The sequence below is a fragment of the Truncatella angustata genome, assembly GCF_020726525.1.
Source record: "Truncatella angustata strain MPI-SDFR-AT-0073 chromosome Unknown BKA67scaffold_1, whole genome shotgun sequence".
NCBI lineage: Eukaryota > Fungi > Ascomycota > Sordariomycetes > Amphisphaeriales > Sporocadaceae > Truncatella > Truncatella angustata.
In genome coordinates this window covers 2,753,517-2,765,464 of record NW_025763381.1, presented here as the reverse complement: position 1 = coordinate 2,765,464, position 11,948 = coordinate 2,753,517, and the positions used below count along the sequence as shown (strand labels likewise).

The following is an 11,948-nucleotide window of genomic DNA, read 5'->3' as shown; positions in this document are numbered from 1 at the left end:
ATTGCGAAAATGCAGGCGTTCCAGATGTCTATGACACAACAAGTCTCAATGTTGTGCCGTGAAGGTGTAGCCTCCTTCCGAGTGAGGCAAGACTGGACATATATGAGCGATCGGACATGTGGCTGTGAAGTATAGATTTCTAGCAGATGTAGCTCAACGCTAAATTAGGGACTGAGCGCATGAAACCTATATAACATATTGGCAATTGAGACCTTGTTGTCATCAATTTGGTTGCTGTGTTTGATGACCATGAGGAGACAGTCTGCGGACTCATGAACAGCTTAAACGTTGTGTTCGTACATCGGTTATATAATACTTGGTTGGGTATCCTGTCCCTGGTGGGGAAACTTTTTGGAAAAGTCAGAACCTGATGAACACCACTGACCAAAACCAAGTCTATTGCCATCACTGGACCTGTAACCTTTTATGGATCCGCCACTCGCCTCTTTAGGATTTTGGTCTTGGTTGTTCCGTACCAAGTTTTACTCCCGCTTGACCGAAATCACAAAACACCGTCTACCAACACTCGAATACTGGATTTCTGGCTTTCACAGTCTCCAGGCGCTCAACGATAACCTTTCTCCTGTTTCCTTCCATACCTTCTGCCGCTGCGTATCCCAAATCGCCTTCCATATCGGCATCGTCTCCAATGAAATCTCCATACATTTGTTGAGCGATCGAGTTGCTGTTTCGTCGCCCAGCTGCAGTGGCATAGCTGAAACGTCTCTCTCGGTGGGGCGTGTAAATATTAACGGAAGACCTCGCAGGTCCTTGGTAACTGGCTCTTGGGCCCGCATGTGAAACCTTAGGTCGCGATGATGACGTTTGTGGTGATGTTGTATTGCCATCTTCGAAGTGGTTCGTTCCTAGACCGTGCGGCGAGGTTGTCGCCTCGTCAGGCGACTGCGCTCTTGGGGTGTTGAGCTCAAAACGGCCAGGGTTTGGTAAGGGACTAGCTAAACCCAGAAGGTCGTCTGCCTGGGTTGGTGCGCTGGATGAGTTTACTGCGCCGATATCCATTTCCTCCTCGATAGCATCATGTACCTCAGGATCGGCCTTACGGCGCATATCCGTACTGGCAGCTCGCATCGGAACAGCTACGGGGACGTCGACGAGATCATCCCAGATACATACCCTGGTACGGCGCGTAAGCTCTAAAGGACCATGATCTGGTGTCTTCAGGGTTTCAACAACGTTCCAAGCTTGGCCTTTCATGACGGCCATTTGGCGTGAGAACATCTTCTCTTGAAAATCCGGATCGATTTTGAAGACTCTCCGGAGAGCAAGCTGCGTTTGACTCCACCACTCAGTCGATGTCAGAAGAGGCAAGAAATGATCACGAGTCTTTTGTGAGAAAGGCCGCCCGATAAGATCAACAGGCAAGAACAACCATCCGAACGGGAAGCTGCAGAAACAATCAGTACGTATAATGGCCAAGCTGAGCTTTTGGTCTTACCTTCGCCAAGCATCCGGGTGTTTCCAGGGCCACGAAAGGGAGTTATCGATAGCGCCGATAGAGATGTTGGGTTCGCGTACATTCGTGGAGCCAGTTGCCTTCATGGGTTTCTGCGTCTTATACGGGTTCACTCCTGGGCTCCTCGTCTGGTTTCCATCCGTAAGATCCACCGGCCGTGCAGGCTGGTCGTTTTCATCGTCTTCAACATGCATGTTAAATTGCGGAGGTTCAGAAGCAATGGACACTGATTGGCTTTCCCAGTCGACTTTGACCATCCAGTTATCAAGTCCTCTGTCTGTGTTTCGCATAATATAGTCTAAGATGACGAGCTTCTCCAACTCTTCTCGGAACGCTTGCTTGAGCCCTTCTGTCCAGACGAAGTTGTCTGGGCCGAGAGGGCGGGGTGATGGCGTGTCATAATCGTCGTCACTCTCATTCCCGTTGACTCGTCTGCTCGAGGGGCGACAACTGTCGGCCCATTTTCTCTGCTTATGACGGTGTGTATCGTTGGAGCGGAACCCAGACCAGTATTGGTCTGGCCATGGATTTTGCTTCAAGAAGACATTGGCGTCCTTGAATCCTTTCAAGAATACTTGAAAGCTACCGGCTTTGCTAGGGAGGGGCTTCTTCTTCCTATAGAAGCTTCGCCGGTCCCAATAGGGGTAGTGGAATGATTTTGACGATAGCCATACGACATCCGTATATGGTACCATGTTTGTTCGCAGCTGACAGTCCAAAGTATAAGCAGCTGCTTCGCTAACATACGAGAGGTTGGGAATGAGGCATGCTCGGCCGAAACAGCACGGGAACAGGTTTCTATGGATCCATTTGTTCCATTTCGGGTTTCCAGCAGCGTAGGGCTCCTCATCCTTGGGCTTAAAGACTCCCACGATCTTGCCGTCGAGGTTACGGGCGAAATAGCTTCCAGAGCTACCTTGCGTAATCATGCTGGGATGCATGCCCTGATCAATAGCCGTCCGGACGCTCTGGACTATCTCATCAAACTCGTCTTTTGACATGGCAGTCTGATGTGCAGTTGCCGCGAGAGATTCGGCGGTGGCGGGTTGTACACCATCAGGAGCCTTGAAGACGCTGTATTGGATTTCGAGTTGCTCTTCATCGTCATGTCTCCCCTTGCCCTTGCCCCTTTTGAATTTGGAAGCGATCTCATCTGCCCACCTCTCCAAGCGGGCGTTGATAGCCTTGAGGTCCACACCAGAGTTCGTTCTCGCTCTCCTAGGACGATGCCTCTGTTTTGTGGCTTCCGGGGAGGCCATGCCCGAGTGAGGGCGTGGCTGGGCGGCAGGGGCATATCTGGGTGCGGTCTGAGGCTGCAAAGAAGCGAAGCTCTGGCCCAAAGGCTCGTCGTCAGAATCGTCGCTGAACTGGTCAGCCTGAGCCAAACGTTCGTAGCCTGTGGTTGGGGGTCGAGTTCGAGGCATGGTGGCGGTAGGTGAAGCAGGTAAAGTACAACGGGTATCGGGGCTATCGCATGGTGAAACGGCTCTGCTTGGCTGGTGTTGGACTTGATCTCTGGCGATGGACGCTGCGCTGTGGTGCAGTTGTTCGAGTTGAGCAAGTTAAGGGGTCAGTGCTCTTTGTCCGGCTCCCGAGTGTCGGAGCAGGACGGAGGCCTCGCAGACGGCTTGGAGGAAAGTAAACTGACAGGAGAAGGAAAAAGAGAAACGAAATGAAATGTAGTAGAATACAGATTTCGAATGCAGTGCTCCTGTGACAAGGAAATTTTGAAGCTGGTTCAGAATGCCAGATTGGGATTACTGGAGATGGGCTTGAAGTTGTAGCTAACCTTAGTCTAGTCTGACCTAACCTCAGTCGCCAACACGTCACGTCAGTGGCCTGCTAGTTGTAGCGGAGAGGTAGGGGCCATTGGAAGCTCAGGATTGTCTATCAGTCTATCAGTTTCACCTGCCACTACGGAGCACTACCGGTGGCATGAGCTGTGCAGTGATAGAGCTAAGTCGTATCAAGCCTAGTTTAGGTCAAGTAATGTTCGAGTAGCCTGGCCTAGAGCTTCTAAGTTACATGGCAGCAAGCTGGAGCGAACCTCCCCCAAGCTCTCCTCGCCTCCACACTCTTCTCGGAATCGTAGACTCGACAAAAACGGCGCTGCTTTGATGCGTTCCAAGCCGGCAGCTCAGCTCGGCTCAACCCAGCTCACCGCGCATGCTTTCCTATGACAGCAGCCACAACATACGTACATAGTATTGCTGCTTCTTCTCCGCATACCGACACCCAGTACGGATCTGTCGACCGTGGCCGGGTGCACGGGCAAACGATTGAGATCATGACCATAATAGGACGTATACTTCTTGGCCTTCGGTAGTGAGTACAACGAACCATTGTTTTGGTATGTATCACAGCCGTCTACTGTCATTGATAGTAATCGGGAGTTCCCTCTAATAATCGCCATCTGAATTCAACTTACTTGTACATCCGACCCATATCCAGCGAGCTCGACAATCTTCATCTGACCACTTTTCTTCTGCACTTTGCTCCTGTCGTTGTTCGACGGCGCTCCAAGGTTAGCTAAGTTTGGTTCGCATTTCTAGGGCAAAAGGTGGAACTCGCACCCATCGAGTATACCACTCGGCTGCCTTCCAAGCATAGCCTCAGATGCCAACCGTCTTGCACTTAGCCCTGATCACTGGCATAAGATAAGTACTATCTATGTAATATGTTGAGTTAAACAGGATATATTAGTGTCATTTCGCGCGATCGTTAGCGAAACGGGCCCGGAGTTGAGTGCGCCAACTCTCTGTCTATTGCTTGCTTTCAACTCAACCCTGGAAAGCCAAGGCATAAAGTTGAGCTTGGCCATTGCAGCAACCCGAGAATCCACCTTGCGTGCTACCTCGCAGGCAGTCTTCCACAACGCGCAGCGCGGCCAGTCAGCTGCATGAATCCTTTTCGCTCCTGCACGAGTACTAATCAAATCCTTAAACCAAGGCCCTTCACTCGCATCGTCATCGAGGCATCACAAAGGTAGCATTTGAAACACCTCATACGATCAACTGCACTTGCGTTTACCAGGAGAAGCTGAGCCGATGTAGTTACGTTGCACGTGGCCTCGAAACCATCTCCCAAAAATCAGCCGTCATGGCGCCATATCTTACTTATGCACAGGTCATCAAGCTTGTCTACCCTACCGTAAGACAACAAAACCGACTACTGGGGCAGTAGTGCTTGAGAAGTCTGATATGGATAGACCATGCTGAGTCGTGGGTTTAGACTTCACCGGATTACTGTCCTTAACGTACGAGAGTTTGTGGCCATTATGCTGACCAATGATAAAGAAGTTGCGGGCTAGACAAGAACGTCTTTCTCGTTCGACTGAAGATTCCCAGACCCCAGCGCCGATCAGCACGATATCCCCAAATTCCAATATCTTTGACTAGTCTAGGTGTGAACAATGGATCGACAAGTCCTGCCCATATCCAATTTGTCTTGGCCCTCGTATGCTAGAAGGTTTCATGTTCTTCCTTCCCTCCTTGCCCTCCCTAATCATGTCACCCTTGCTGGTTAACCTAGTTCAATTGCAAATCATAAAAGAACCAACAGCCACCCCCGACCTGGACCCCAAACAGTTCGCTGGTCATATCATTCCATCAACCAACGAATGCATAGCAAACAGACTAGTTACTGTTCCAGGTGTATTACTCCCTTGGAAGCTACTGAACAGATATCCGCAACTGCTCTAGGCACCCTTTTTTTCCATTGCTCTTCTCGTCCCCGCAACGGAGCGACCGGTATCCACTGTCAATAGATGTGAGGCTGTCGACGTGGTTTTGACTTTATGCTGTCCCGTCCCCGATAAACAAAGGGAAAAAATTCCGGGCTGTCACTTAAGAGACATAACCCTCTGCACGCACAGCATTGCAAATTTGCACTTCAAAATTGTTGAATCCATCCATCTAAAATGACAGCGCCGGCAACTGTGAACGAACGAATGAATGAGGTGGTCATATCGACCTTGTCGTCACCAGAGCTGGAGCAAAGGGGCCGCAAGCGACGCCGCGATCCACCTACGTTCTTGACAGTCGTCGAAAGACAATTGCCCTCAGGCGATGACACCTTTCGAGGCCGTTCTCGGCATCGTTCTACATCACGAATCGACATGTCTAACAACTCATCCCGTTTGAGAGACGCATCTCTGTCTCCAACACGACGCAAGATTCTACGAATTGCACAGCTGATCAACCGCCGTCATAGAAGCCAAAGCCCATCGAGGTCCCGGTCCCCAAATACGCAAGAGACCTCGAAGCGAAGGAGACAAAGGACTCGAAGTCATGGCCGAGTACATCACGATCATCCCAAACCAATCGAGCACACCTCGCTACTGTGTCATGAAATCATCGTGCGGACCGAACCCGTGATTGACCAGCAAGTCGGTTGATATCCATGGCAGATATTGCTGCAACAAAGATGCAGCAAGTTTGAGCGAGAATATCAAACGGAATGCGGGATGTCCTGTTCGATGCACCACATGCAAGCAAGTACCCTGTGTCCTCAAGCGACAAGCGGGCTTCTCTCAGATTCGAGGGTTTCTGTCAACGTAGGAAGGTGCCGAGTTGAATGACAAAACGAACGTTTGCCATGTTTACGCCGGATGCGCTGAGCCGCGGGTAAATTGCGAATGGAAAAGCCGGAGTTCCTGTAATTGCTGCTCTCGGATGACTTCCAGAGAGTTCATGGATACGAAGATGGGGTGAATATTGCATTCAAGGCGCAAGTCATTGTGTATCTTGAAAGAAATGGGCAATGGGGAGATGTGTTTTACTCCGGGAATCTAGTTAGGTAGCTCGGACATTGCTGGTTTGATATTGTACAACACTGCAAAAGGACAAGCTTCTTACACTTTCATGTTTGATATGTCAATATACGACGATCGTTACCCACCACTGAGCCTATAGCCTGATCACGAGTGCAAGAGAGCAGGACCTTTAGTGCCCGCAATGCCAGCACAGTGACATTCTGACTCATATGAGAACCACGTGAGCATGTCAATAGCAGATACGGTGATGGAGTTTCAGAGAAGATGCATAACTGGTAGGTGGAATCCCGTTATGTAGCTCCAGAGCGCTGCAAGTCTCAGAATGCCCGTGTTTTCGTCCTTTTAAACTGCATGCGGGCTGCGGACAACACACTTCGTGGAGTCGCCCAACGTTAGAGCTTGAGACTAGCCGCACCACGTAAAAGCCATCTTATTCCTGGATGTGATGCAATCAAGTAAGTTCCTCGTTGACATTCCAACCAGCTGTATATTCCAGGTACCCTTTCCATTTATACAATGCTGCTGTGGTACATTGCGAGCCCACTGGCGATATAAGCTTTCGCGTACTCGAACTTTTGTGTCCCACCACTCTGGCATGCAAACATACACTTTTAATTCACCATGTCGATGTCGTTCCCCGGCAAGACACCGATTTTACTCTCCCAGAGATGGTATCTGTGCAGCGAAGCAAAGGGCATACTATGTACTGTATGTACATAGGTACATACTTGCTTGTAAGGGGCACGTGGATATGAGAGCTAATCGATATGAGGCTAGATACCGACGGGGTCTCACGGTGGTCATGGTCATGAGACCAATCGAGTCTGCAACTATGCAGACAGAAACAAACGCGTTTTGCCCATTTCCGGCCAGCGCTACCTGCAATTAGGCATGGTAGGCAGGCCCATGGGCACAAGACCAAGACGCAAATGCCGTGGGGTGGACAGGCTTTCTGAGTTAGTGGGTTATCTGTCGAGGGGCGCGCCGAGGGAGTGCTTGAGTACGGGGACGGGATTGGGTTACGGAATAGGTACAGTGGTTCTCATTCTACATAGTACAAGTACTAACTTAGTCAAGGTAGGGTGGGAACAGCGATGATGATGCGCTTATCGGGCGCGTACCGCACATTGATAGCCTCGAGGCGGATGCAACCTTGAACCAACGTACCTTGATCATCTGAAGCCTAGGTAAGCCTATGCTCTGTAGAAACAGCTACAGTACGCTGCCTATCCATATTTCTTCCTCATGAAGCCGCGTGACTCAGTTGATTCTTGTCCGTCGCGCTCATCCGCGTCCGCTACGGATTGTGCGCGCTGGCACGAGAGTAATCTGCTCACCGTCTTCTAATACCATTCTGTTTCAGTCAACTCGGTCCAACTTACACTCACATCCCATCGTTGCTGCTTTGCGCTCAGGCCGTGCAGATACAGATGCAGATGCACATGCTGATGCTGCCTCTTGTTCCTACTACGATACCTCGCTTGGCTCGGTTACTCCCTTGCGCGTGAATCGAACACTTGGTTTCTCTCAGTGAAGCTCGTAAATCGATCTATCCTTGGGACAATCATTTCTCTACACTGGTTTTGATGTTCTTTTATTTTACTTCATTTTTTTGCTAAGCGCCTGCTCCGGTTGAAATTCAACTCAGAAATTCACTCTCAAGTGCGTTGTTGCCCCACCATCTCATCGCATCTCGACCGGCGCCTTCTCTTTCTCTCTCCATCCACAAGGTTTGGATGCGAGGCTCCCGTTTCTCGCAGCTATCTTTCACGCAGCCTCCAGACTCACCTTCATCAAGAGATGCAGTGAATTACCACGCGATCCTCGAACTTGTTTCTCAAACGAACTCACAGATTCCAAAGAGCCTTTACGACTGCTCCTGTAACCCGAGCCCCCTCGAGATTGGCGACACAGTCTTTGTAATGAGGTCCTTGCCTTGACAGGATCATTCAAATAAGCCTGCATTCAGCCGTGCTTCAGCATCAGTCGGCGCACCAAAAAGGCAGTAACCATGGCTTCAAGGGATCACGCACATGGTAAAGCTCCACTTTCCTTGAATATCCCCATCAGCTCTTAGCAAGGGAAGATGCCAAAGTGAAGATGCAGAGATTACGCTGTGGCAACGACGTCGATTACTCTCGTTGTGGCGAGAATTTCGCTAACAGCGACCAAGGCTTTGTTCCTCAGAACGGGACGGCGGGTGCGCCCCCTCTGAACAATGGCAGGCCTCCATCTGGCCTGGCCTACAACCCGGCCATGTTGCTGAATCCAAAGGGCTATGCGAGCCCTTCCCACGCCGGGCCGGCCGCTGCGGCAACGAACGGTCAGGGCAGCTCGAACGATACCAGCTTTCTCGATTTTCAGTTCTCAAACCCAAACGACGACACAGGCTCGAGTGCCAGCACCCCTTCATCCTTCTTCCATCAAGGCCCCGAAGGTGCCGTTCGCAGCCACACGAATACACCCGTTAACGGTTTCGGTAGCATGTTTGAGCGAATGAACAATGTCCAGGAGCGAACAGCGATGCCACAGCTGAAACGGCGAAAGGTCCAGGCGGAAGACAACGATATGATCCCCTCGAACTTCGGAGGTGGCGGTAGTGGCATGCTTGGTCAGTACGTCAAGGAGAAGCGCGAGGAGGACAGCAAAAATCCTGCCCTACGTAGCGTCGACACTGTGGATCTCACTGCGACCCGTAAGTATGGCATCAATGCGATGCAAGTCATTGCACCAGACAAGCATCGAACTGACATCGAGCTAGTTGAAGACGACGGCGACATTGTCGAAATAACCGACGCAAATGAACAGGAGGTCTGCTTTGGTAAGCTCCTGAATGCCAAGATCAACTTTGATGTCGTACCCAGCCCGAAACCCGGCCAGCGTGCTCTGAACGATGGCTATTGGCCAAACGTCAAAATCATGCTCAGTCGCAGGCAGGGCGACCCTACCAATGTGATTCTGGCCAAAGATCATACAAGAAGGGTTGTTGGCAGAGTCGACGCCCAAACGGCACTTGGGCTGTCACCACTTCTTGACTCCGCTCGTTTGTATCTCCGTACTGAAGCCAGATTACCTAGTCGAAAGAAGCAACCTGGCGAACAGGCTGGCCAGCAGGTTTCTCAGGCTTTAGCTTTTGACTGTATATTGTACGGCCCGAGAAGATCCTCAAGGGCTGTAGCAAAGCATCTGTACTCCAGAGGCCTGAAACTCACTCATCCAGCTCTGGTGGAACCGGGTATCAAGTATGAGAACCCAATGCCACATGATGCCCGGCAAGTTGTCCCCATGAGGCCGCAATTCGTACCAGGTCCCACGGCGGTTTCCTACCCGCAGGTTTCGAGGACTGTCGAGGAGGTTCGGAGTGAAGTCATGGGAGTGTTCGATTCTTTGACAAGAAGCGAAGATCTGCCACAGATGGAGCCGGATGCGAGAATTACTACAAATCTTCTCCCACATCAAAAACAGGGTCTTTATTTCATGACTATGCGAGAACGTCCCTGCGACCTGAATGGAACCGGTGGAGCGCTCAACTCGTTCTGGCGAATCCGCATTGGGAATAATGGCCAGCGATCATATCACAATGTCATCACTGGCCAATCATACCCACGCCCCCCTCCTGAGACTTTCGGTGGTATTCTGGCAGACATGATGGGTCTTGGTAAGACACTAAGTATTCTGTCTCTGATCACCACCTCTCTCGATGCCGGAGAAGAGTGGTCGAAGCTTGAGCCAGAACAGCCTGCGCTCCCTCCCCCTCCCAAGAAGAATGGCGGGTCCCGCGGGTTTGATGTACCTGCCCCTGCACCTCTCGCGCTGACAAAACCAGCACTGAACTCAAGAGCAACATTGTTGGTTTGTCCTCTCAGTACCGTCACGAACTGGGAGACACAGATGAAAGAGCATATCCAGCCTGGCACAGTCAAATGCTACGTTTACCACGGACCTAATCGTATCAAAGATGCAAGAAAACTGGCTGATTATGATATTGTTATCACGACATATGGCTCTGTATCTAGTGAGCTTCGAGCTCGGCACAGGGGCCAAAGGGGTCCTCATCCGCTCGAAGATATCAGCTGGTTTCGGATAGCCCTCGACGAGGCTCACATGATCCGCGAGCAGTCCACGCTGCTGTTCAAAGCCATCTGCCGTCTGCAGGCGCATCGACGTTGGGCAGTTACCGGCACGCCTGTACAGAACAAGCTGGATGACTTGGCTGCGCTGCTGGCTTTCATTCGACTGAAGCCTTTCGACAACAAGACTACATTCACACAGTACATTGTGGCCCCGTTCAAGGCTTGTGACGCTGAAATTGTTCCCAAGCTGCGAGTTTTGGTAGATACCGTCACACTTCGGCGTCTCAAGGATAAGATTCATCTGCCAGCTCGGACGGAACAACTCGTCAAGCTCAGATTCTCTCTGGCCGAGGAGCAGTTGTACAAGCTGTTTGAGCGGCAAGCCCAAGACAAGGTCGAAATAATCAGTCGCGGTCTGGAGAAGCTGATTGGAGGAAGAACCTACATTCATATTTTGCAATCGATCCTTCGACTGCGTCTCATTTCGGCACATGGCAAGGAGCTCCTCAACGAAGACGACCTTCAGGCTATGCAGGGTATGACGCAGGACTCCGCTATCGACCTTGACAGTGACGACGAAAATGACGCTCAGAAGACTGCACTATCCGAGGCTCGAGCGTATGGGACCTTTGATCTCATGGTGCAGACTAACAATGATGGTTGTGTAGCTTGTGGCAAGTCCCTGAGTTCGAGCGTTGATGAGAACGATGCCGAATCCGAGCGAGCGGAGAACCTGCTCGGTTACATCTCTTCTTCATGCTTCCACCTTGTCTGCGCTTCTTGCAAGCCAACATGGGATCGGGAGACTGGACGCCAGGTTATGGGACATTGTCCAGTCTGCCAAAAAGACAACGTCAATCTTGCCCTGGTTGAACTGCGGAAGGACAAGGCCGAAGCTGAGCACGAATCACATCAGGCAACAGGCAAGGCCAAGAATAAGTCCATGAACACGGATGGCTACGGCGGTCCTCACACCAAAACGCGAGCTTTGCTCGAAGATCTCCTGAAGCTACAAGCACAGAGTGAGGCGCAGCCGGATGAGCCTCGCCACAAATCGGTCGTGTTCTCTGGATGGACGTCTCATCTCGATTTAATCGGAATCGCTCTAGAGGATGCGGGGATTGTCTATACCAGGCTCGACGGCAAGATGACTCGCAATGCCCGCACGGCTGCCATGGATAGATTCCGCGAAGATCCCGCGGTGGATGTGATCCTCGTATCCATCACAGCTGGTGGTCTAGGTCTCAATCTGACCGCAGGCAGTAATGTCTATGTCATGGAGCCGCAGTACAATCCTGCGGCAGAAGCACAGGCGGTGGACCGTGTGCACCGCATTGGTCAGAAGCGGCCTGTTCGTATCATCCGCTACATCATGGAGGGCAGCATCGAGGAGAAAATGCTGGCTCTTCAGGATAAGAAGAACAAGCTTGCGAACTTGTCCATGAATCGTGGCAAAGCCATGGACAAGGGTGAGGCAGCGAAGCAGAAGCTCATGGACTTACGGAGTCTCTTCAAATGAGCTCATCACACAGTACATGCCGACTTCAGCGGTACAAAGTTACACCGCGATATCATGGCCACGAGACACAGGTTTTGTCCCGCTGTGGCGAGGCATATCAGCAAGGGC

General features: G+C 51.2%; 3 protein-coding genes across 3 annotated transcripts; 2 read left to right on the top strand and 1 right to left on the bottom strand.

Annotated features, from left to right (window-relative positions):
• Positions 1 to 516: 516 nt before the first annotated feature.
• Positions 517 to 2,898, bottom strand: BKA67DRAFT_510101 (phosphatidylinositol 3 and 4-kinase-domain-containing protein; the record flags this gene model as incomplete). The annotated part of the gene is made up of 2 exons (XM_046097299.1): positions 517 to 1,405; positions 1,457 to 2,898. The coding sequence occupies 2 exons, from the start codon at positions 2,896 to 2,898 to the stop codon at positions 517 to 519; spliced, it is 2,331 nt and encodes a 776-aa protein (XP_045963851.1).
• Positions 2,899 to 5,393: 2,495 nt separating this feature from the next.
• On the top strand, positions 5,394 to 5,870 carry BKA67DRAFT_529861 (uncharacterized protein; the record flags this gene model as incomplete). The annotated part of the gene is made up of 1 exon (XM_046099144.1): positions 5,394 to 5,870. One exon carries the CDS (start codon positions 5,394 to 5,396, stop codon positions 5,868 to 5,870), a length of 477 nt encoding a protein of 158 aa, XP_045963850.1.
• A 2,634-nt stretch (positions 5,871 to 8,504) lies between these two features.
• On the top strand, positions 8,505 to 11,840 carry BKA67DRAFT_510644 (SNF2 family N-terminal domain-containing protein; the record flags this gene model as incomplete). The annotated part of the gene is made up of 2 exons (XM_046097340.1): positions 8,505 to 8,943; positions 9,016 to 11,840. 2 exons carry the CDS (start codon positions 8,505 to 8,507, stop codon positions 11,838 to 11,840), a joined length of 3,264 nt encoding a protein of 1,087 aa, XP_045963849.1.
• Positions 11,841 to 11,948: the final 108 nt, after the last annotated feature.